Source organism: Psammomys obesus, unplaced genomic scaffold, assembly GCF_907164565.1.
Source record: "Psammomys obesus unplaced genomic scaffold, mPsaObe1.curated_primary_1811, whole genome shotgun sequence".
Classification (NCBI taxonomy): domain Eukaryota; kingdom Metazoa; phylum Chordata; class Mammalia; order Rodentia; family Muridae; genus Psammomys; species Psammomys obesus.
The window spans coordinates 65012-87854 of NW_026589667.1; the positions used below are offsets into that span (position 1 = coordinate 65012).

A 22843-nucleotide genomic window follows, 5' to 3' on the forward strand; every position below is an offset into this window, starting at 1 on the left:
TTTTGATGATGAGGGTTGAGAACTACACTTATCTGGGTATAAGGGTGAGTGTTTAGCATGCAAGCACAAACTATGTCAATTTAGGAAAGTGGCACTAGTAGGTTCTCCTCTGGGCCCTAGGACTACCTATGTTTGAGTGCCAGACATGAAATCCTTCCTATTGTTTGTTCTTACTCCCAAGATAAAATGCCACTATTTTTCTTTATTAATTACACTTTATTCACTTTGTATCTCTCTTGTGGTTCCCTCCCTCCTCCCATCCTAATCCCTCCTTTCCTCCACCCTCTGCCTGCATGCCCTTCCTCAAGTCCACTGATAGGGGAGGACTTCTTTTTCTTCCTTCTGATCCTAGTAAATTAGGTCTCATCAGGAGTGGCTGCATTGTCTTCTTCTGTGGCCTGGTAATGCTGCTTCCCCCTCAGGGGGAGGTAATTAAAGAGCAGGCCAATCAGTTCATGTCAGAGACAGTCCCTGTTCCTATTACAATGGAACCCACTTGGGTACTGAACTGCCATGGGCTACATCTGTTCAGGGGTCTTAGGTTATCTCCATGCATAGTCCTTGGTTGGAATAGCAGTCTCAGGAAAGACCCCTGTGCTGATTTTTTGGTTCTGTTGCTCTCCTTGTGGAGTTCCTGTTCTCTCCAGATTGTACTGTTTCCCACTTCTTTCCTAAGATTCCCTGCACTCTGCCCAAAGGTTGCCGATAAGTCTCAGCTTCTGCTTTGATAGTCTGCAGGGCAGAGCTTTTCAGGGGTCCTCTGTCAGGCTCCTGACTTGTTCCCTCTTTTCTCCTTCTTCTGATGTCCAGCCTCTTTGCCTTTCTGGATAGGAATTGAGCATTTTAGCACGAGTCCTCCCTCTTGATTAGCTTCTTTAGGTGTTTAGATTTTAGTAGGTTTATCCTATATTATATGTCTCTATGAGTGAGTATATACCGTGTGCATCTTTCTGCTTCTGGGATAGCTCACTCAGGATGATCTTTTCCAGATCCCACCATTTACCTGCAAATTTCATGATTTCCTTGTATTTTTATTGCTGAGTAATATTCCATTGTGTAGATATACCACAATTTGTGCATCCATTTCTCCATTGAGGGGCATCTGGGCTGTTTCCAGCTTTTGGCTATTGCAAATAAGGCTGCTACAAACATGGTTGAGCAAATGTCCTTATTGTATACTTGAGCCTCTTTTGGATATATGCCTAGGAGTGGTATAGCTGGATCTTGAGGAAGCGCTATTCCTAGTTGTCTGAGAAAGTGCCTCATAAAACTGAAAAGCTTCTGTAAAGCAAAGGACACTGTCCTCAGAACAAAACAACAGCCTACAGTTTGGGAAAAGATCTTCACCAACCCTGTATCTGACAGAGGGCTAATATCCAGTATATATAAAGAACTAAAGAAGTTAAACAGAAAAATATTCAAGTAATTCAATTAAAAAATGGGGTACAGAGCTAAACAGAGAATTCTCTGCAGAGGAATATAGAATGGCAGAGAAACACTTAAAGAAATGCTCAACCTCATTAGCCATCAGGGAAATGCAAATCAAAATGACCCTAAGATTTCACCTTATACCCATCAGAATGGCTAAGATCAAAAACTCAAGAGACAACACAAGCTGGAGAGGTTGTGGAGAAAGGGGAACCCTCCTCCATTGCTGGTGGGAATGTAAACTTGTACAACCACTCTGGAAAAATGCCACTATTGTACCATTGGTGATACCCTCCCATGCTGGTCATGGCTGTGGCTCATAAGCTTTAGAGTGGCTTTATTTATTGCTTTTGTCCCTTGGCATCTTGCATGATGCCTTCCAATACTGAGTGCTAGTCCACAAGGAGAGCACTTCTGAGTGAGTTCTAGCTCAATTCTTCCAAGTCCTATGTCTGAAATGTTGTGGTGTCTTTAGCCATAGGATCTTACCTTCAAGTTCTAGGAAGAAACCAAGAATACGGACGATAGCCTCTATTGTTTGGGAGTCTCTTGGACTCAGCCAACCAACAAGTGGAAGGGTGGTTTCTTATCTCTGATGGCATTTTTGTTAGGTAGTATACAGTTCTTGTGGGGAGCCTCATCACAGTATGTTGCGTAACGCCACTTAAGTACATATCCACACAAATATAAGATATTTATGAAATATATGTGATGTATGTGAAATATATGAAACGTATGTGATTATGTATGTGATTATGAAATGATGGGTTGGTTTGCCTATGGCCTTTTCAAACATCCTGAATTTTTTATTTATCCCTGCTTCAACTTTCTTTGTATAATCTTCCTTACTCTATTTTCCTCCTTCCCCCTTCACAACGTCCATGTCCAAATATCCCAGAAAATAGCTGACATCAAATTATGGTCAGGTTTCAGATAGAAGGAGAGCCTCATTCACTATTGGTAGAACTGCAAACTGCTATAGCCACAATGGAATCAGTATGGAGAGTTAGGTATAAAATGATATCTTTAAATAAAGATATGTTGACTTCTTTTGTTGTTGTTGTTTGCTATGTTTTGTTTTATTGAGACAGAATTTCAATGTGTAGCATTGGCTGGCCTAAACTCACTCTGCAGATGAGGCTGGTTGTGAACTCACAGAGATCTGCCTGCTTCTGCCTCCTGAGTGCTGGGATTAAGGCTTGAGCCAGCACCACCCACTTGGAAGACTTCTTTCTTGTGAGCACACTTTTCATTTTCTTCATTTCTCTAATTAACTTTTCCAAGCTTCCTAGTGCTATGACCCTTTAATACCTCACACTGTGGTGACCCACAACCATAGAATCATTTCATTGCTAATTCATAAATGTAATTTTCCACTGTTATGAATTGTACTGTAAATACCACACACATGACTTTTGATATGTAACTGCTCTAGCTAATACTCCCTGTGCTATATTTAATAAGTCTGGAGAAAGTAGACATCTTTGCTGTTTTCAGTGGAGATGTTTTGTGTTTTTCCCCATTAAGCCCAATATTGGCCACATCTTAGCCATTTATAGCTTATATTACATTGATATAAATTTATCAAGACTTTTATAGCATAAAGTTATGTTGTACTGTGTTACAAGCTTTCTTGTGCATCTACTGAGAGCATAGTGAGACTTTTGCCCCTGAGCCTACTTGTGTGATATTCTATATACTGATTTACTTATGTTGAACTGAAAGGAAGCGTATAGGCTCAAGACCTCCTACACCAAGCTCTCAGCACAAAGGAGATTTATTTACTCCAGAGGGAAGAGGGCAGAAATAAGGGACAGAAAAGCATACAAAATTAAAGAAGATGGAGAAGGGGAAGAAACAAAGAAGATTGGAGTAAAAGGATAAGGGAGAGGGTTAAGTGGTATTTGTACTGGAAGGAAATGGGACAAAAAACTACCTCTAAATAGAGAGGAGACACATGTAGCATATAGGAAAATAGCAGCTTTAAAAGGTACAAGAGCACACCCTGAATTAGGATGAGGTGTTTAATTTTAATTGGGCATGTTGATCAGGTGAACCAAAGGAGGCTTTTGATAGCTGAACCTTAGTAGTCAGCCTCAGGAGGAGGCATTGGCCAAAGAAGGGAATAGAGCTTGGGGGCTAGCTTTAGAAATGTAATCTAACAGTCTTTAAGCAAGGCAGAAGGAACTGGGGAGAAGGGCAAGGCCTGACAGAGCCATGATTTCCACTCTTGAGCTAGCTGGAGTCCCTTTATGAAGCATCTCTGCAAATTTCTGCAAATGTGGCCAAGTGGTCACAAAAAGTGATGTTTTTCCTTTTGCTTTATTCTCCATACAATTCATCCCAACCACAGCCACAGCCTCCCTTCCCACAGGCTTGTATGTTTCCCTCCAGAAAAGAGCAGGTCTCCCACGGCTATCAACAGAACACAACAAAGAAAGCTGCATTAATCCTGAAATTTGAGGGAAATGGTGGGCACTATAAAAGATCACCCTGAGTGAGGTCACCCAGAATCAGAAAGACACATAAGATGTGTACTCACTTATAAGCAGATATTAGCCATGTAATATAGGATAAACATACTAAAATACATAATCCTAAGAAACTAAGCAACAAGAGGACCCTGGGGAAGAGGCTTAATCCTCATTCAGGAGGGGAAACAGGATAGACATCAGAGGTAGAAGACAGGAAACAGAACAGGAGCCTTCTACAGGGGGCCCTCTGAAAGACTGTACCCAGCAAAGTATCAAAGCAGATGCTCAGACTTATAGCCAAACTTTGGGCAAAGTGCCAGAATCCTTATGGAAGAAGAGGGAGATATAAAGACCTGGAGGGGACAGGAACTCCACAAGGAGAACAACAGAGCCAAAATACCTAGGCCCTGTAGGGCCCGCGGAAACCTATTCTCCAAATAAGTACCATGATGGAGAGGACCTAGACCCCCTGTTCAGTAGAAGCCCATTGGCTGCTCAGTTTCCAAGTAGGTTGCCTAGTAAGGGGAACAGGGGCTGTCTCTGACATGAACTCAGTTGCCTGCTATTTGATCACCTCCCTGTGGTGGTGCAGCCTTGCCAGGCCACAGAGGGAGATGATGTAGCCAGCCTTGATGAGGCCTGATAAGCTAGGGTCAGAGAGAAGGGGAGGAGGTCCTCCCCTATCAAAGGACTAGGGAAAGGGCGTAGGGCATGAAGAGGGAGGGTGATTGGGAATGGGAGGAGATCACGGTGGGTGCTGCAGCAGGGATACAAAGTGAATTATTTATAATATATAAATATATAAGTAAGAAAAGACTAGACAAGTAGGAGGAAAATGGTGCTATGAGTAGGCAAAACAGTCAGAGACACCCCGACTCCTACTGTTAGGAGTACCATGAAAACTCCAAGCAAAACAACCACAGCATAGGCAGCGGACCTAATGCAGACCTCTAATGCAGGCTCTGTGCTGTAGAGTCAGTCTCTGTGAGCCCCCCAAGCTTTGCTTTGTTGATTCTGTGGACCATGTGCTTGTGGTATCATTGACCCCTGTACTCTTACATTCCTTCCTTTCCCTCTTCTCTTAGGTTCCCTGAGCTCAGCCTGCTGTTTGGCTCTGGATTTCTGCATCAGCAACCATCCACTGCTTGAGGAAGCCTCTCTGATGAGATCGGGCTGGATGCTCATCTCTGAGAATAGCAGAGTACCATCAGGAATCAGTTCATTTCACTGACTCCTTGGTCATTCATGTTTGATTTTGCCTAGGTCTTCAAGTTTCTGGTCATCTGGGCAGTTTCAGGCATGAGCTCCCTTTCATGGCTTGGGCCTCAAGTTAGAAGAGTTATTGGTTTAACAGTTATTAAGAACAATAATTCAGTTTCCTAATATTTTGGTGAGACATTTTTGCATCTGTATTCACGGTGAAGAGTGATTGGGCTGTACTTTTCTTGTTTTGTTTGATCTTATTCTATTTTTTCTCAATCAATATTTTGTGCCTTCACAGTGTTGTTTTGTATGTACAGCATTTTCATTTCAGGTAATCCTCTCTCTCTCTCTCTCTCTCTCTCTCTCTCTCACTCTCTCTCTCTCTCTCTGTGTGTGTGTGTTTGTATGTGTAGACTCAAGAATGTGTGTCTGTACTTGTGTGAACATGCCTGCAGAGGTCATGGCAGAATCTGTAGTTTATTCCTCAGGTGTTATTCAGCTTTCTTCATATTGAGGTAGTCTCTCACTGGAGTGGAACTCATCAAGTAGTGTAGACTGGCGTAGCTGTGAACCCAGGATGTTCTTTTCTCTACATGCTCAACATTGCCATTACAGATCTGTGCCATCATACACACTTTTTTTGTATGCGGTTCCTGTGGACTGAATTCAGAACTTCATGCTTGCATGGCAAACATTTTACCAACTTTTCCATTTTCCCAGGTTCCTCACCTTATCATCTTGGCTTCTTCTTCATCATCATTATTATTATTTTATTATTGTTATTATTATTATTATTATTATATTATACTTTGGTGTTGAGTCTAAAAGCTCAATGTTTGAAGTGCTACACAGATTTTTCTATCATGTTCTCTACAAAGGATCTTGCAGTTTCAAGACTTACCTTAATAACTGAGCTCTTCAGCCAGAACATAGTCAAATCTAAAACATAGATGAACTAAAATTATTCACTTATTCCACTCCTGAATTTATGTTAAAGAAATGCAAAGCAGCATAGAATGTAGGAAAGTACACACCCATGCTTCTTGTTGCACTACTGGTAGCTCCCAATTCATGGAATCATCTGAGTGCTCACAGGCAAGGAGTAAATGAAGAATTCCGGTACACGCAACCCATGGGATATATTCTATAGTTAAAAAATAAAGCCATGCCATTGCCAAAGAGATGGAATGAAGAAGGTCATGTTATACCATGTAAGACAGATGGGGAAGAAGAACATCAGCTCTTTCCTCTTGTGTGTGGAACAAGAGGAATACATGACACCGCAGTGTAATTATTAGGGAAAAACACACCCAGAGCAGGGGTAAATCTACTATATACAAAATAGTGTGTGAAGTGTGATTAAAGCATCTTGTGTGTAGAAAATACGATAATGAAGTCTATTACATGGACTACTAACATACACTTAAAGAGTGACATGCCTGTGCTTTAAGTTTGTTTCTAATTTAGTCACCTTTCCAAACCTCTGTGTGAATGAGTGTAATCAATGCTTTGTGTGTAAGTGTATGAATAAGAATGCATTCGGTACTTTGCATGTATGTGTAAAATTACATGCAAATATTCAATTGTAGACCTTTAAGAGCTCATAGCATTTGACTTAAAATCTCCCTTATTTTAAAGAATTTATTTGTATTAATTGCAATTTTTTAGAAGTATACAATGCATCTTAATCATACATTTCTCAACCCCCTTTCTCCAACTCCCTGTGGCCCTCCTCCCCTACACATCTCTTTTACAAATTCAGGTTCTTTTCATCTTCATTGTACACAGCTCAGAGCCCAACTAGTTTTGATCAGATGCATCTGGCTGTGGCTTTTTCCACTAGAGTGTGGGCATCCTGCCAATGGCCACCACCCCTCAAAGAAAAGTGACTCTCTAGCCATTAGCAGACCTTAACTGCCAAGAGCATCTCCACCAGGAGTGGGGACATCTAATGGAGATTTCAGTTACAGTTACCTCTTTTATTACCACAGAAATGCCACACAGTGGCATGTAGCGATAATTCATTTGTGTTGTGTTAGTGTAACACATATCTGATTGCTATTTTACTTTGTGACCATTATAAATTGTACTTGAATGCATAATAAAGTGAAACCATTTGCTTGAATCCTGCAACTGTTGTAGCTATGTCCACAGTTGTACAATTTCTCAGTTATATGGTAACTTTAGGCTCAAAATTTTGAGGATTTCTCAAATAGTCATCTTACTAACGCTGCAGCAATACTTCACAGGCCCAACATTGATGTGAGAGAGTCTGTTTTCCTCTGCAGTGTCTCATTGTGAAGTCCAAGCTGGCTTCATAGGCTCTCACTGTGCAGTGACGCTGACCTCACAGGCTCCACTGTGCAGTGACGCTGACCCCACAGACTCTCACTGTGCAGTGACGCTGACCTCACAGGTTCTCACTGTGCAGTCATGCTGACCTCAGGCTCTCACCCTGCAGCCCATGTTGACTTCATATTGACACTGATGCTTCTGCCTGAGCTTCATGAATGCTGGGATCACAGGCATAATCCACCATACCTGGTTTGACTTCTATTATTTTGCTCACTTTTTTAGTTAACCTCTATTGTTCCCTCTCTTCTACTCTTCCATTTAAAATTATTTCACTGTGACAGAATTCATCCTCTATGTGGCATATGATATTCATCACACTGTATTATGTTAATTCAATTGTATAATTTTATATATCAGTTAAATTTTTACAATATATTTAAAGAGATGTGCATTCTGGGCTAAATAGTTACACTGTAGCACTTTTAATTGCTCAATAGAGCTTTTGTTTTCTTCCTATGTCTCTTACACCTAATGTCATTGCTATGGAATATAGAATCGTTTCTGTCTTATAATTATGTTTTTTACATGAAGAGAAATGTGGCTTCTTTCATATTGTCTGTCTTGTCTTAAATAACTCTGTTATATGAAAATGAGATTTCAGACTTTAGCAATAACAATAGCCAATGCAGCCTTCACTACATGGGAACAACAATACTAAATATCTTAAAACAATATTCAATAAAAATGCAATATTCAATATATATGAATGTGTGTGCCTGTGTGAGTGGGGGTAGGGGTGGTGTGTGTAGAAAGAAGTGTTTATATAGATCACTGTGTGGGAGATGATATGATTTTATGTATCAGTTAAATTTTAAAATATGTTTAAAGAGATGTGCATTCTAGGCTATGTTTGCACTGTGGTGCTTCGTTATATTGCTCAGCATAGCTTTCACTACCTCCCTCTAACTCTTGCACATAATGTCATTGCTATGGAGTATAGAATCATTTCTGTCATTTTTTCACATGGGGAGGAAGCAGACTTAATTTACATTTTGTCTGTCGTGTTCCTGATGGTTCTGTTATATCAGGACAATGGAATTTTGAAGTTTAGCTATGACAACAGGTGGTGCAACCTTAACTAGGTGAGAACAAAAATGTCTTAAAGCAATATTCAATAAAAAGGCACAATTCAAAATTATATGAGCTGTTCTCCACATTTGCAAATACGTGTGTGTGAGTGTGTGTGTGTGTGTGTGTGTGTGTGCGCGCGCGCGCGCACGCAAGCGTGCGCACACTTCTGTGCATGCACAAGCACTCGCAGAGAAGTAGTTACTTAGAACACTGGGTGGGAGATGACATTATAATTCAAGAAACAGGATGAAGGACAAAGAGAAGACTGTGGAAACATAAGAGCTCAAGGTGCGGGTGTTCCTATTGAAGGTCACACGGAGGCTCAAATGGGGGTGTTCCCAGGCGGCGAGAGGCCCTACAGGCAGGACTGGCTTCACGTGGAGATGATGCTGGGTAGGGTCAGCAGAGCATAAAAGCCTGGCTTTGTGTGCCATCACCTACCAAGGAAAACTGAGGAAATAAAGGGACCAGGGTTATTCCATGCCACTCTAAAGAAAGAAAACTAAAAGAATAAAAAAAAACTTTCTACAGAAATGAGACAAAGAGTTGTCCTGTGTTCACCCATTGCCCCTCAGTGTGAGATGGGAAGTCACTGAGCCTCGCATTTTTCACTCTGTGAAAAAGAACCTTCTCTATCTCCTTGAGTTGTCACAAAAATAAAATAAAGCCACCCACTATAAACGTATGTTCACAATGAGTCCAACAAATTTGTTCAGGGTCAAGACTAGTAACAAAAGATAACATGGGTAGGAAACAATTATGGGGAGTTAAGAGAAAAAGTCCAGATCAGTATGGGAGAACCTGTAGGAGATATCAGAAGGAAGCAAGATAGTGAAGAGGTTTTCTTGTTATGCAGTGTCATAAATCCACTATTTAAACTCTTTAATGGATACTTCAGTGAACACAGAAATCAGGGTAAAATGATAAACAACTTAAGAGGAACAAAGATTTTAGACAGTACCTCTTCCATTATGCACTTCCAGCATCGCTTATGCAAGGTAAGGAGGACACTGTAGCCACATATGAAAGACAATTGTTCCTACTTTCACTATTCCAGTAAACCTGCTCTCTTTCATGTATTGAACAGTTATGTAACATGATGTTTCATGTAGATTCTATGATTTTGGACAATATCTGACATAAAATATTGATATCAATACATTTATTACATAAAATTAGGTAAAAATCTCAAGCGCTATCATTACAAAGAGATTGTCTTACTGCAGATAACTCTTATTAAGGCTCCCTTCATGTCTCTGTTCCTCAGGCTGTAGATGAAAGGGTTCAGCATGGGAGACACCACTGTGTACATCATGGCTAGGACAGTCTCCTTCACAGTAGAGTTATTAGCTGATGGACATAAGTAGAGACCAATGACTGTCCCATAGAACAGAGACACCACAGACAGGTGGGAGCCACAGGTGGAGAAGACTTTGCAGATGCCTTGGCTAGCTGGAACCTTGAGAATGGAGGAGATAATCTTTGCATAGGACATAACAATGAGTAGTAATGGTATAATAACCATGAGCCATCCCATGATAAATATCATCAACTCATTAACATAAGTGTCTGAGCAGGCCAGCTTTAGAAGAGCAGATATGTCACAGAAAATGTGAGGAATCACATTGTTCTCACAAAAAGACAATCTGGCCATGAGCATGGTGTGCATCATGGCATTGAATGTGCTCAGCATCCATGAAAGCAGCAATAGACTAGCACAGAGCTTGGGGCTCATGATGCTGGTGTAATGAAGGGGGAAGCAGATGGCCACATAGCGGTCATAGGCCATGACCACAAGAAGGAAGGATTCCATGTCTCCAAAGGACATAAAGAAGTATAGCTGTGCCAGGCAGCCTGCATAAGGGATGGGTGGAACTTGGCTCTGCATGTTCTGCAGCAACTTGGGCATTGTGACAAAGGAAAAGCAGAGGTCAGAGAAGGACAAGTTGCTGAGAAACAAGTACATGGGCGTGTGGAGATGAGAGTCCAGTAGAATAAGGACAATAATTAGCAGGTTCCCTAAGACAGTGGTGAGGTACATGGCCAGGAACAGGACATAGAACAGGTGCTGGTGCTCTGGGGGGATGGGCAGGCCCAGGAGGAGGAACTCTGAGACTGAAGTTTGGTTCTTTCCAGTCATTCTCTGCCTCCAATGACTTTAAGAAAAAAAAAAAGTTACTATTTTCTTCAACTTCCAGTAGTTAAGCCTGTATGAGATCACAGATCATTCTATTTAGTTGTTTACTTTATAAAGAATTGTTCTCTATTTTCACATTTTTGAACATGGAATAACCTTATTCTCTTTATTTCCTCAAGTGTCTTTGATAGGTGATGTCACACAAATTCTGCTGACACCTTCCCCCAACATCCATCTCCATTTCCAAATGAAAATGAACATGGTTGAGATACACACGTTACAAGCTCTACAGTAATTAATCTTACTCTTAGCAAAGTAAAGTTAGTCTCTACATTAAGGTACGTTTAGCCATTACAGCCATGAAGAACTTTTCTTAATGTTGTCTTAGCAGGTTTTATTGTTGTAGTTTTGCATAATCACATCTGATTGCTTCTGATACAAAAAAACTGTACTGGCATTTCTCTTTCCTGCATTCCTGATTATTTTAGGCTATTGTAGTTTACCCCATTGTATAGTTTATTTCTGTGAGCGTTCTTGAAGAATTTTGTAACCCCACACTCATAATTCGTTATGATACCCCAAAACACATATTCTTTAATGTGTTACATTAAAGAGTAGCTGTCTCTTTAACCTACAAAATTATCTATATCATTACTGACTAATTATCTTCTATATTCCCCCCTACCACAGGCATATGTGGCTTAACGCATTTCAAAAGAAATTTACTCCTCTCTCTCTCTCAACATATTATTTCTCTCACTTCTCTACTTTTTCATATATAAAAAATTTAATTCAAGATCCAATGATATTAATGAATTAATATTTTATGTTTCAGTTCATATGGTTGCCCTGATACTAATGTAGGAAAATAAATACAATGAACATTTTCTAATGTATCAGTTAATTTTAATATCTCCTTCAGTTTACATATAGATATCCATACTTACCATGATAGTAAAATTTCTAAGAACTGGTCTAGGTCTTGAAAGTAATTTTGGTCAAATTAAAGTTCTAGATATTTCTATGAATGTGTTTTACCATGTTTTCAACACTGAACTTAGTTATTAACATTATATCAGAGTAAAGTAACTAACCTGTCATAATGTGGCGAGCCTCATGCCACTAGTTGATAGAATAAATAGAAAAACTACAGTAATATAAGGGAAATCGTCCACCTAGTTTCTGAGGATTATTTTGTTCTGTGAATGAGTTCTGTGAATGACACATCTTTCATGAGTTTACATGAAAATATTACAAAGGAGAGATCACTCATGATGGCTGTTGCTCCCGACCTGATGAACTTTATTTCTTCAGTTGTTAAACTCACATTTTTTTTTTACCTGAATAGCAGATGAGACTCTAACATGGAAATGGTTCTAGACCTTAATATACATGCAGCTCATCTGGAATTATCTGGAAACACTGACTCTGGTTTTGAACTAATATTCAACTTTATAAATGGATGCACAATGATGTGAGCACTTTGTTTCACGGGCTGCAGTAACGAGCAAGTACATGCATTATTTGAAGTTACAGATCTCTGAGCTCTTTTGGATAGGAGATCTCTTAAAAGCTTACCAATTGTCCAAAACTAAAAACATAATAAAAAGAAGGCTTAAGAACTTCAGCATTGCCCCTACCCTAAAAAGCTGTTATTAGGTTGAAACGGAAAAAGAATTGTCCAGTAAGTAATTGTAAGAAAACCTGTCATCACCAAAATCATTTCCAATCTCGCTGTGAAACAAGGTATTTCTACAATATGTCAAAGTGTTGCAAAGTATAAAAATGGTAAAAAAATAATGTCATACCTCAAAACTTCCAGTCATACCATCATAAAACTAGAAATGTAAGATCTGTAGTTTGGAGGGCAGTCACCCTGGCAATTTACCTAGGGTGACTAAAGGTGACTGAGGTCCCTGCTTCAGACCCTGCTCACATGTATTTGTTACAAGCACAGAAAAGAAATCCTCTGCAGTCAGCAGTCTCACATGTCCCGTTAGCCACCCTGGGCCCAGGGGGCTCTGCAACCCAGAGGAGTCCAGACCCTCTGCAATTACCCAGGGACTATCAAACCAATTCTTTCAAAGCCCTGAGGTGGTCACTAATCACCCCTGAATATACGCTGGGGGAAGGTAAAAATGAAGAGAAGGCCATCTGCCTATTTACCCTTTGCCTGTTTGTGGACTGAGTAGGACTCGTGTCTACTGCAGCTTAGACTTTGTGTTATTTAAAACCCCCTAAAGTAACTGTAAAGGCTTTGTGTTTAAGGAAGTTGGCTTCATTGATCTAGATTATCTACTTGAGGGGATGGAGTTGTGCCCAGCGTTCTTCTGTTACACTCTAAATTTTCTTGACACATACAGCATGCCTCCTCTTTCATTTTGTATCTTCATGATGTATGCGCATTTTCTTCATCCTTTGCTTGACTATTGGGTTTTTTTTATCACTCTTTTAAAAAATAGCTTTGGTTTTATTGGTCTTTTTTGATAATTTGATTTTCAATTTCAACTAATTCCTACTTTGTGGTGTGTGTTGGGGGGGGTGCACAGGTGTGTATTTTCTTGCTTCCTTTGACAGTAAGCCATTCTTCTCTTTCTCAGTTCCTAACTTTAGATCTTGTTTCTTTTTCAGTGTTTGGATTCTGTAATATTAATTTCTTTCCAAATTCTGGTTGCTTTTTCCTCTACAATCTCAATAGTTGTCTTTTTCTATGTATCAAATTCAAAGTATAAGTCTTGGAAACTTAACACTTTATCATGGTGCAGCAAAGAAGAACAAGGAAAAGAACTAAACTATTTATATGATTGTGCTGGTTTGAATGGTTATGGTACCCATAGATTCATGTGTTTGAATGTTCAGTCCATAGGGAGTGGCATTATTTGGAAGGATGGCCTTGCTGGAGAAAGTATGTCACTGTGAAGATGGACCTTGAGACTTCATATATGTGTTCAACCTATGCCCAGTGTGAAATCCAGTCTCCTCCTGGCTGCTTGCAGAAAACATTCTCTTCCTGGCTGTCTTTGTATTAAGATGTACAACTCTCAGCTCCTTCAACACCAAGTGTGTGTGCATGATCCCATGGTTCCCACCATGATGATAATGGACTAAATCTCTGAAACAGTAAGCCAGTCCTAATTAGATACAAATATGAAAATACTGATTAAAATATCACCTAACCACTAAATAGTTTGTAATATACCAACTTCTCCCTCACACAGGCAAATACATTTCAATAACTCAGAAAATGTCTGAAAACAAAGGTAGTACCAAAATTATTTTTTATTATATTATTAAAATTTTTTAGGCGGGGCAAGATGGCGGCGCCGGGAGGACTCTCATTCTGAGGAGCAGCACAGCAGGATTGGCACAGTGACCAGCAATCAGAACTCTTGGCCATAAAACACAAGTGATTGTGTTTCTCAGGTGAGAGGATACCCTACAGTGGGGGATTCAATCAGCTTTAACTCACCCAGCTAAACCGCGGAAGAGATCCCGGTTCCGCCAGGCGCTTGGTCTTCAGCCCAGAGCTACCCGCCAGCGCCATCTGGTCACAGTCCCAGACTGAACTGTGGGCCCACAACACCATAGACTGGATTTCCCAGTCGATAGATAACCCCATGGAGCAGGAAACAATTGGGACTGACCTCAGGTTACCCAAACATCCCCTGGAAAAGACTCGGGTTCCGCGGGTACCCCAAGAGCCAGCCCGGACCCAGAGCCGGGAACCCAGGCGCCTGCACGGAGCCCTGCCTGTGCGCGTGATTCGCCGCCTCAGATAGAACTGTGGGCACCAGGGCAACAGGGCACCAGACTGCGTGTCTCTGGCAGGAGGAAACCCCCAGCGGAAAGGGTCAGCAGCTCTAATGCTTAGGACACCCAGCACCAAAACACTTCCTGGACTCACGCAGACTCTAGTGCAGGCAGGAGCGCTGTGCTTAGCCGCCATTATTGAGTTCCCCTAGGGCACTGGGACACACAGCTGCATCCTCAGACCTACAAAAGCCAGAGAGCCATTACAGCAGCCCTCAGATACTGTGCCAAGGATCAACCAGTTATCCCTAGCTAGACTGTCAAAACTGTGGGAATCCCTGGTCCTTCAAGAGGGCTGCACCCACAGCGTCTGGACCAGAGCAGTGCCTGCAGCCGCCATCCCAGACAGAGACACACAGCTTCTGGTCCAGAGTGAGGCACCCAGCCTCCAGACCAGAACAGTGCCCCCAGGTGCCAACTCAACCTAGGTGCACATTCTCCAGGTCCAGAGCGGAGCAATCAGCCTCTGGCGCAGAGACTTGCTGAGTGCACCTCCCACTTTCCCGGACAGAATTGTGCGCCTCAGGATAACAGACTGAGTTTCCCTGTTGGGAGAAAACCCCACAGCTAGGGAATCAGCAGTCTCTTCAAGAGGACTGTACATGGAAATTTAGTGAGCAGCATCACACTAAATTTATAACAAGAAAATTTATAACAAGACAGCTGCAGTGGGGCAGCTGTCTTGGGAAATTCTATGGGTAAGAGGAGATCCCCCCTGCCTAACATAGACCACAGCTACTACTCAGGGCTATAAACCTGAGGTGAGCAGTGGCAACTCCTGAGAAACACTGGCCATACAGTGACCATAACCAAAAAGCAGAGAAGGACTCCTTCAGGAAAAATCATCTTCCGGCCTAGGGGATACTCCCTACCTCAGGACTCCAGGAAGCACAGAAACTAACAGCCAACACCTAAATCAGCCCAATGGGTAGAGGTCAGCGTAAAGGCTCAACCAACAAAAGACAGAGCAATATGGCATCTCCAGAACCCAGCCATCCAGGGGCGAACAGCCCTGAACAATGCAGCATAATAGAAAATCAAGAAGATGACCTTACATCTATGTTGATGAAGAGGATAATAGAGGAAACAGATAAAATACGTAAAGAATTAGAGGAAGATAAAACCAAACAGATCATGGCTATCCGTAAAGAAATGGAGGAAGATAAAGACAAGCAGATTAGGGCCATCCGTGAAGAAATACGGGAAGATGCAGCCAAACAGCTTGTGGCCTTCAGAGAAGAAATAATTAAATCACTGAAAGAAATAAGAGACAGAGTTGAAGGAACTAAAAGAAAAAGAGGAAAATACAAGCAGACAGGTGAAGGAAGTAAACAAAACAACTCAAGACCTGAAGATAGAACTAGAAAAATTAAAGAAAACACAAATGGAGGAAATAATGGAGAGGAAGAATTTAGGGAAGAAAACAGGAACTACAGAGGTAAGCATAACCAACAGAATACAAGAAATGGAAGAAAGAATCTCAGGTGTAGAAGATACAATGGAAGAAATCGATGTATCTGTCAAAGAAAATGTTAAATCCAAAAAATTCCTGACACAGACCGTCCAAGAAATCCAAGACAATATGAAAAGACAAAACCTAAGAATAATAGGAATAGAGGAAAAAGAAGACTCCCTTCTCCAAGGCCCAGAAAATCTTTTCAATGAAATCATTGAAGAAAATTTCCCCAAGTTAAAGGAGAAGCCAATAAGGATACATGAGGCCTACAGAACACCCAACAAATTTGACCAGAAAAGAAAATCCTCCCGCCACATAATAATCAAAACAGTAAGTATACAGAACAAAGAAAAAATACTAAAAGCTGCAAGGGAAAAAGGCCAAGTAACATATAACGGCAAACCCATTAGAATCACACCTGACTTTTCAACAGAAACTATGAAAGCCAGAAGGGCCTGGACAGATATCATGCAGACCCTAAGAGAACACAGATGTCAACCCAGGCTACTATACCCTGCAAAACTCTCAGTCCTAATAGACGGAGAAAACAAGATATTCAATGACAAAAACAAATTTCAACAATACCTACACACAAATCCAGCATTACAGAAGACACTGGAAGGGAAAATAGAACCCAAGAAAATTAGCTTCTGTCAAAAAAACACAGGAAATAATTAACCTTACTACAGCAAAACAAAAAGCAACCAAGCACACAACCTTATGAACACAGCCAACATCAATATCAAAGGATCTAACAGCCACTGGTCATTAATCTCTCTCAACATCAATGGACTCAACTCTCCAGTAAAAAGACACAGATTAACAGAATGGATATGTAAACAAAACCCAGCAATCTGTTGCATACAAGAAACACACCTAAGACACAAAGATAGACATTACCTGAGGGTAAAAGGTTGGAAGACGACTTTCCAAGCAAATGGACCCAAGAAACAAGCAGGAGTAGCCATTCTAATATCTGATAAAATAGACTTTCAACCAAAATTAATAAAAAGAGATGAGGAAGGACACTTCATACTCATCAAGGGAAAATGCCACCGGGAAGACATCACAATCCTGAACATCTATGCCCCAAATACAAGAGCACCCACATTTGTAAAAGAAACATTGATAAAACTTAAACCACATATAGATCCCCACACATTAATAGTGGGAGACTTCAACACCCCACTCTCAACAAAGGACTGGTCAACAAAACAGAAATTAAACAAAGAAACAATATCTCTGACAGAGGTCATGAATCAAATGGACCTCACAGACATCTACAGAACTTTACACCCAAACACAAAAGAATTTACCCTCTTCTCAGCACCTCATGGAACCTTCTCCAAAATAGACCATATAGTTGGTCACAAAGCAAGCCTCAACAGATACAAGAAGACTGAAATAATCCCCTGTATCCTGTCTGATCACCATGGAATAAAGCTGGACTTCAACAACAACAGAAATAGCAAAAAGCCTACACACTCATGGAAACTGAACAACTTGTTACTAAATGACAGCTGGGTCAGGGAAGAAATAAAGAAAGAAATTAAAGCCTTTCTAGAACTCAATGAAAATGAAGACACAACATACCCTAACTTGTGGGACACAATGAAAGCAGTGCTAAGAGGAAAGTTCATAGCACTAAGTGCCTTCAAGAAGAAATTCGAGACAGCTCATTCAAGCAACTTAATGGCCCACTTAAAAACCCTAGAAAAAGAAGAAGCAGACACACCACAAAGGAGTAGACGGCTGGAAATAATCAAACTCAGGGCTGAAATCAATCAATTAGAAACAAATAAAACAATTCAAAGAATCAATGAAACCAAGAGCTGGTTCTTTGAGAAAATCAACAAGATCGACAAACCCTTAGCCAAGCTAACTAAAAGGCAGAGAGACACCACCCAAATCAACAAAATCAGAAATGAAAGGGGGGACATAACTACAGACACTGAGGAAATCCAAACAATCATTAGGACTTACTTCAAAAGTCTATATGCCACAAAATTTGAAAATCTAAATGAAATGGACAATTTTCTTGATCGATTTGACTCACCAAAGCTGAATCAGGACCAGGTAAATCAATTAAATAGTCCTATATCCCCCAAAGAAATAGAAGCAGTCATCAAAAGTCTCCCATCCAAAAAAAGCCCAGGACCAGATGGCTTCAACGCAGAATTCTACCAGACCTTCAAAGAAGAGCTAACTCCAATTCTCTTCAAACTATTCCACAAAATAGAAACAGAAGGAACATTAGCAAAGTCATTCTATGAAGCCACAATCACCTTGGTACCTAAACCTCACAAAGACTCAACAAAGAAAGAGAATTTCAGGCCAATCTCCCTTATGAACACTGATGCAAAAATCCTTAACAAAATACTTGCAAACCGAATCCAAGAACACATCAAAGATATTATCCACTATGACCAAGTAGGCTTCATCCCAGGGATGCAGGGGTGGTTCAATATACGGAAATCCATCAATGTGATCCACCATATTAACAAACTGAAAGAAAAAAACCACATGACAATCTCCCTAGATGCTGAAAAAGCATTTGACAAAATCCAACATCCATTCATGTTTAAAGTACTGGAGAGATCAGGGATACAAGGCACATATCTAAACATAGTAAACATATCTAAACATATCTAAACATATACAGCAAGCCTATAGCCAACATCAAACTGAACGGAGAGAAACTTAAAGCAATCCCACTGAAACCAGGGACAAGACAAGGCTGCCCACTCTCTCCATATCTCTTCAACATAGTGCTGGAAGTCCTTGCTAGAGCAATAAGACAGTCGAAGGAGATCAAGGGGATACAGATGGGAAAGGAAGAAGTCAAATTATCACTGTTTGCAGATGATATGATAGTATGTATGAGTGACGCCAAAAACTCTACCAGGGAACTCCTACAGCTGATAAACACCTTCAGCAAAGTGGCCGGATACAAAATTAACTCAAAAAAATCAGTAGCACTCCTGTATACAAAAGACAAAAGGGCTGAGAAAGAAATTAGAGAAACAACACCATTCACAATAGCCACAAATGACATAAAGTACCTTGGTGTAACCCTAACCAAGCAAGTCAAAGACTTGTATGAAAAAAATTCAAGTCTCTGAAGAAAGAATTAGAGGAAGATATGAGAAGATGGAAAGATCTCCTATGCTCATGGCTTGGCAGGATTAACATAGTAAAAATGGCCATCTTACCAAAAGCAATCTGCAGATTTAATGCAATTCCCATCAAATTGCCAACACAATTTTTTACAGACCTGGAAAGAAAAATTCTCAACTTCGTATGGAATAACAAGAAACCGAGAATTGCTAAAACAATCCTCTACAATAAAAGATCTTCTGGAGGTATCTCCATCCCTGAACTCAAGCTGTACTATAGAGCAACAGTTATAAAAACTGCATGGTACTGGCATAGAAACAGAATGGTGGATCAATGGAATCGAACAGAAGACCCAGAAATAAACCCACACACTTACGGACACCTGATTTTTGACAAAGATGCCAAAACCATACAATGGAAAAAAGATAGCATCTTCAACAAATGGTGCTGGTCCAACTGGATGTCTACATGTAAAAAAATGAAAATAGATCCATACTTATCACCCTGCACAAAACTGAAGTCCAAGTGGATCAAAGACCTCAACATAAAACCAGACACATTAAATCGGCTAGGAAAAAAAGTGGGGAATACCCTAGAACTCATTGGTACAGGAGAAAACTTCTTGAACAGAACACCAACAGCACAGGCTCTAAGAGCAACAATCAATAAATGGGACCTCATGAAATTGAAAAGCTTCTGTAAAGCAAAGGACACCGTCATCAAAACAAAGCAACTGCCTACAGATTGGGAAAGAATCTTCACCAACCCTTTATCTGACAGAGGGCTAATATCCAATATATATAAAGAACTAAACAAGCTGAAAAGCAACAAACCAAGTAATCCACTTAAAAAATGGGGAACAGAGCTAAAGAGAGAATTCTCTGTAGAGGAATATCGAATGGCAGAGAAGCACTTAAAGAAATGTTCAACCTCATTAGCCATTAGGGAAATGCAAATCAAAACAACCGTGAGATTTCACTTCACACCCATGAGAATGGCCAAGATCAAAAACTCAAGGGACAACACATGCTGGAGAGGTTGTGGAGAAAGGGGAACCCTCCTCCACTGCTGGTGGGAATGTAAACTGGTATAACCACTCTGGAAATCAATCTGGCGCTTTCTCAGACAACTAGGAACAGCACTTCCTCAAGATCCAGCCATACCACTCCTAGGCATATACCCAAAAGAGGTGCAAGTACACAAAAAGGACATTTGCTCAACCATGTTTGTAGCAGCTTTATTTGTAATAGCCAGAAGCTGGAAACAACCCAGATGCCCCTCAACTGAAGAATGGATGCAGAAACTGTGGTACATCTATACAATGGAGTATTACTCAGCAATGAAAAATAAGGAAATCATGAAATTTGCAGGTAAATGGTGGGACCTGGAAAGGATCATCCTGAGTGAGTTGTCCCAGAAGCAAAAAGACACGCATGGTATATACTCACTCATATAAACATATAACATAGAATAAACCCACTAAAATCTGTACATCTAAACAAACTAAGCAAAAGAGAGGACCCTAACTAAAATGTTCAATCCCCATCCTGAAAGGCAAAGAGGATGGACATCAGAAGAAAAAGAAAATAGGAAACAACCTCGGAACCTGCTACAGAGGGCCTCTGAAAGCCAGAAGAAAACAGGAAACAACCTTGGAACCTGCCACAGAGGGCCTCTGAAAGCTTCTGCAGTATAGACTGTCAAAGCAGATGCTGAGCCTGATGGCCAACTGATGGGCAGAGTGAATGGAATTCTATGTAAGAAGTGGGAAATAGTAAGAGCTGGAGGGGACGGGAACTCCACAAGGAGAGCAACAGAACAAGATAATTTGAACACAGGGAACTTCCCAGAAAATCATACTCCAACCAAGGACTATTCGTGGAGATGACCTGGAACCCCTGCACAGGTGTAGCCCATGGCAGTTCAGTGTCCAAGTGGGTTACCTAGTAATGGGAAGAGGGACTGCCTCTGACATAATCTGATTGGCCTGCTCGTTGATCACTTCCCCCTGAGGGGGGAGCAGCCTTACCAGGCCACAGTAGAGGACAATGCAGCCACTTTTGATGAGAACTGATAGACTAAGATCAGAAAGAAGAGGAGAACCTCCCCTATCAGTGGACTTGGGGAGTGGCATGCATGCAGAAAGGGGAGGGAGGGTGGGATCAGGAGGGGAGGAGGGAGGGGCTTATGGGGGGATACAAAATGAATAAAGTGTAATTAATAAAAAATTTAAAAAAATTTTTTAAAATAATTTATTCACTTTATATCCCAATTGTAGCCCCCTCCCTCATCTTCTCCTTGTCCCACCTTCCCTCCCTCTTCCCCTTTTCCCTTTCCCTAGTCCTCAGAAAGGGAGAGACCCCCTCCCCCACCATCTGACCCCAGCTTATCTAGTCTCACTAGAGCTGCCTGCATCCTCTTCCTCTGTGGCCTTGCAAAGCCACCCTGCCATGTGGAAGTGATCAAAGAACAATCAACAGAGTCCATGTCAGAGACAGTTCCTTATCCCCTTACTAGGAGACCCACATGGAGACCAAGCTACTTATGGGCTACATCTAAGCAGGGGGCCTAGGTTCTTTCTTGCATGGTTTTTGGTTGGTGCATCAGTCTCTGCAGGTCCCCCTGGGCCCAGATTTCTTGGCTTTTTTGGTCTGCTTGTAGAGCTCCTGTCTACTCCGGGTACTTCTATCCATCCCCCTACACACACACACTTATATAAAATTCCTACCAGTCTTTGAGCATCGGAGATCTTTCATTCTTCTGATATCTTTTTCAGTTTCTTTCTTCAAAGATTTGAAGTTATTTTCATACAGTCTTTTCACTTGTTTGGTTAGAATTACACCAAGATGTTTTATATTATTTGTGACTGTTGTGAAGGGTGTTGTTTCCCTAATTTCTTTTCCAGACTGTTTGTTTATAGGAGAACTAATAATTTTTGAGTTAATTTTGTATCCAGCCACTGTGCTGAAGATGTTTAGCAGCTCTAGGAATTCCATGGTAGAATTTGGGGGGTCACTTTTGTATACAATCATCTGCAAATAGTGATACTTTCACTTTTTTCTTTCAAATTTGTATTCCTTTAATCTCCTTTTATGGTCTTATTGCTCTAGCTAAAACTTCAAGTAGTTTATTGAATAGATATGGAGAGAGTGGACAGCCTTGTTTTGACCCTGATTTTAGTGCAATTGCTTTAGGTTCCTCTCCATTTAATTTGATAATGGCTATAGGCTTGCTGTATATTGCCTTTATTGTGTTTAGGTATGTGCCTTGTATCTCTGATCTCCCCAAGACTTTTATCATGAAAGGGTTTTTATTTTTGTCAAAGGCTTTTTCAGCATCTAATGAGATGATCATGTTGTTTTTCATTTGGTTTGTTTATATGGCACATTACGTTGATGGATTTTCATATGTTGAACCATCCTTGCATCTCTGGGATGAAGCCTACTTGTCATGGGGGAATGACTTATTCGTTGTGTTCTTGGATTCAGTTTGTGGGTATTTTATTGAGTATTTTTGCATCAACGTTCATAGGGGAGATTGGTCTGAATTTCTCTTTCTTTGTTGAGTAGTTGTGTGGTTTAGGTATCAGGGTGACTGGCCTCGTAGAATGAGTTTGGCAATGTTCCATTTTTATTTTGTGGAATAGTTTGAGAAGTATTGAAATTAGCTCTTCTTTGACAGTCTGGTAGAATTCTGCAACTAGACTAAAACCATCTGGCCCTGTTTTTTTTTTTTTTTTTTTTTTTCTTGCCAACCACTCCTTGAAAAAAGTGAGTCCATCCAACTCTACTT

At 40.7% G+C, this 22843-nt stretch overlaps 1 protein-coding gene across 1 annotated transcript; it reads right to left on the reverse strand.

The window, feature by feature from the left end:
• Window positions 1-9732: 9732 nt before the first annotated feature.
• Window positions 9733-10671, reverse strand: LOC129675166 (olfactory receptor 1-like). Its single transcript, XM_055605174.1, has one exon. The coding sequence runs from the start codon at window positions 10669-10671 to the stop codon at window positions 9733-9735; it is 939 nt and encodes a 312-aa protein (XP_055461149.1).
• Window positions 10672-22843: the final 12172 nt, after the last annotated feature.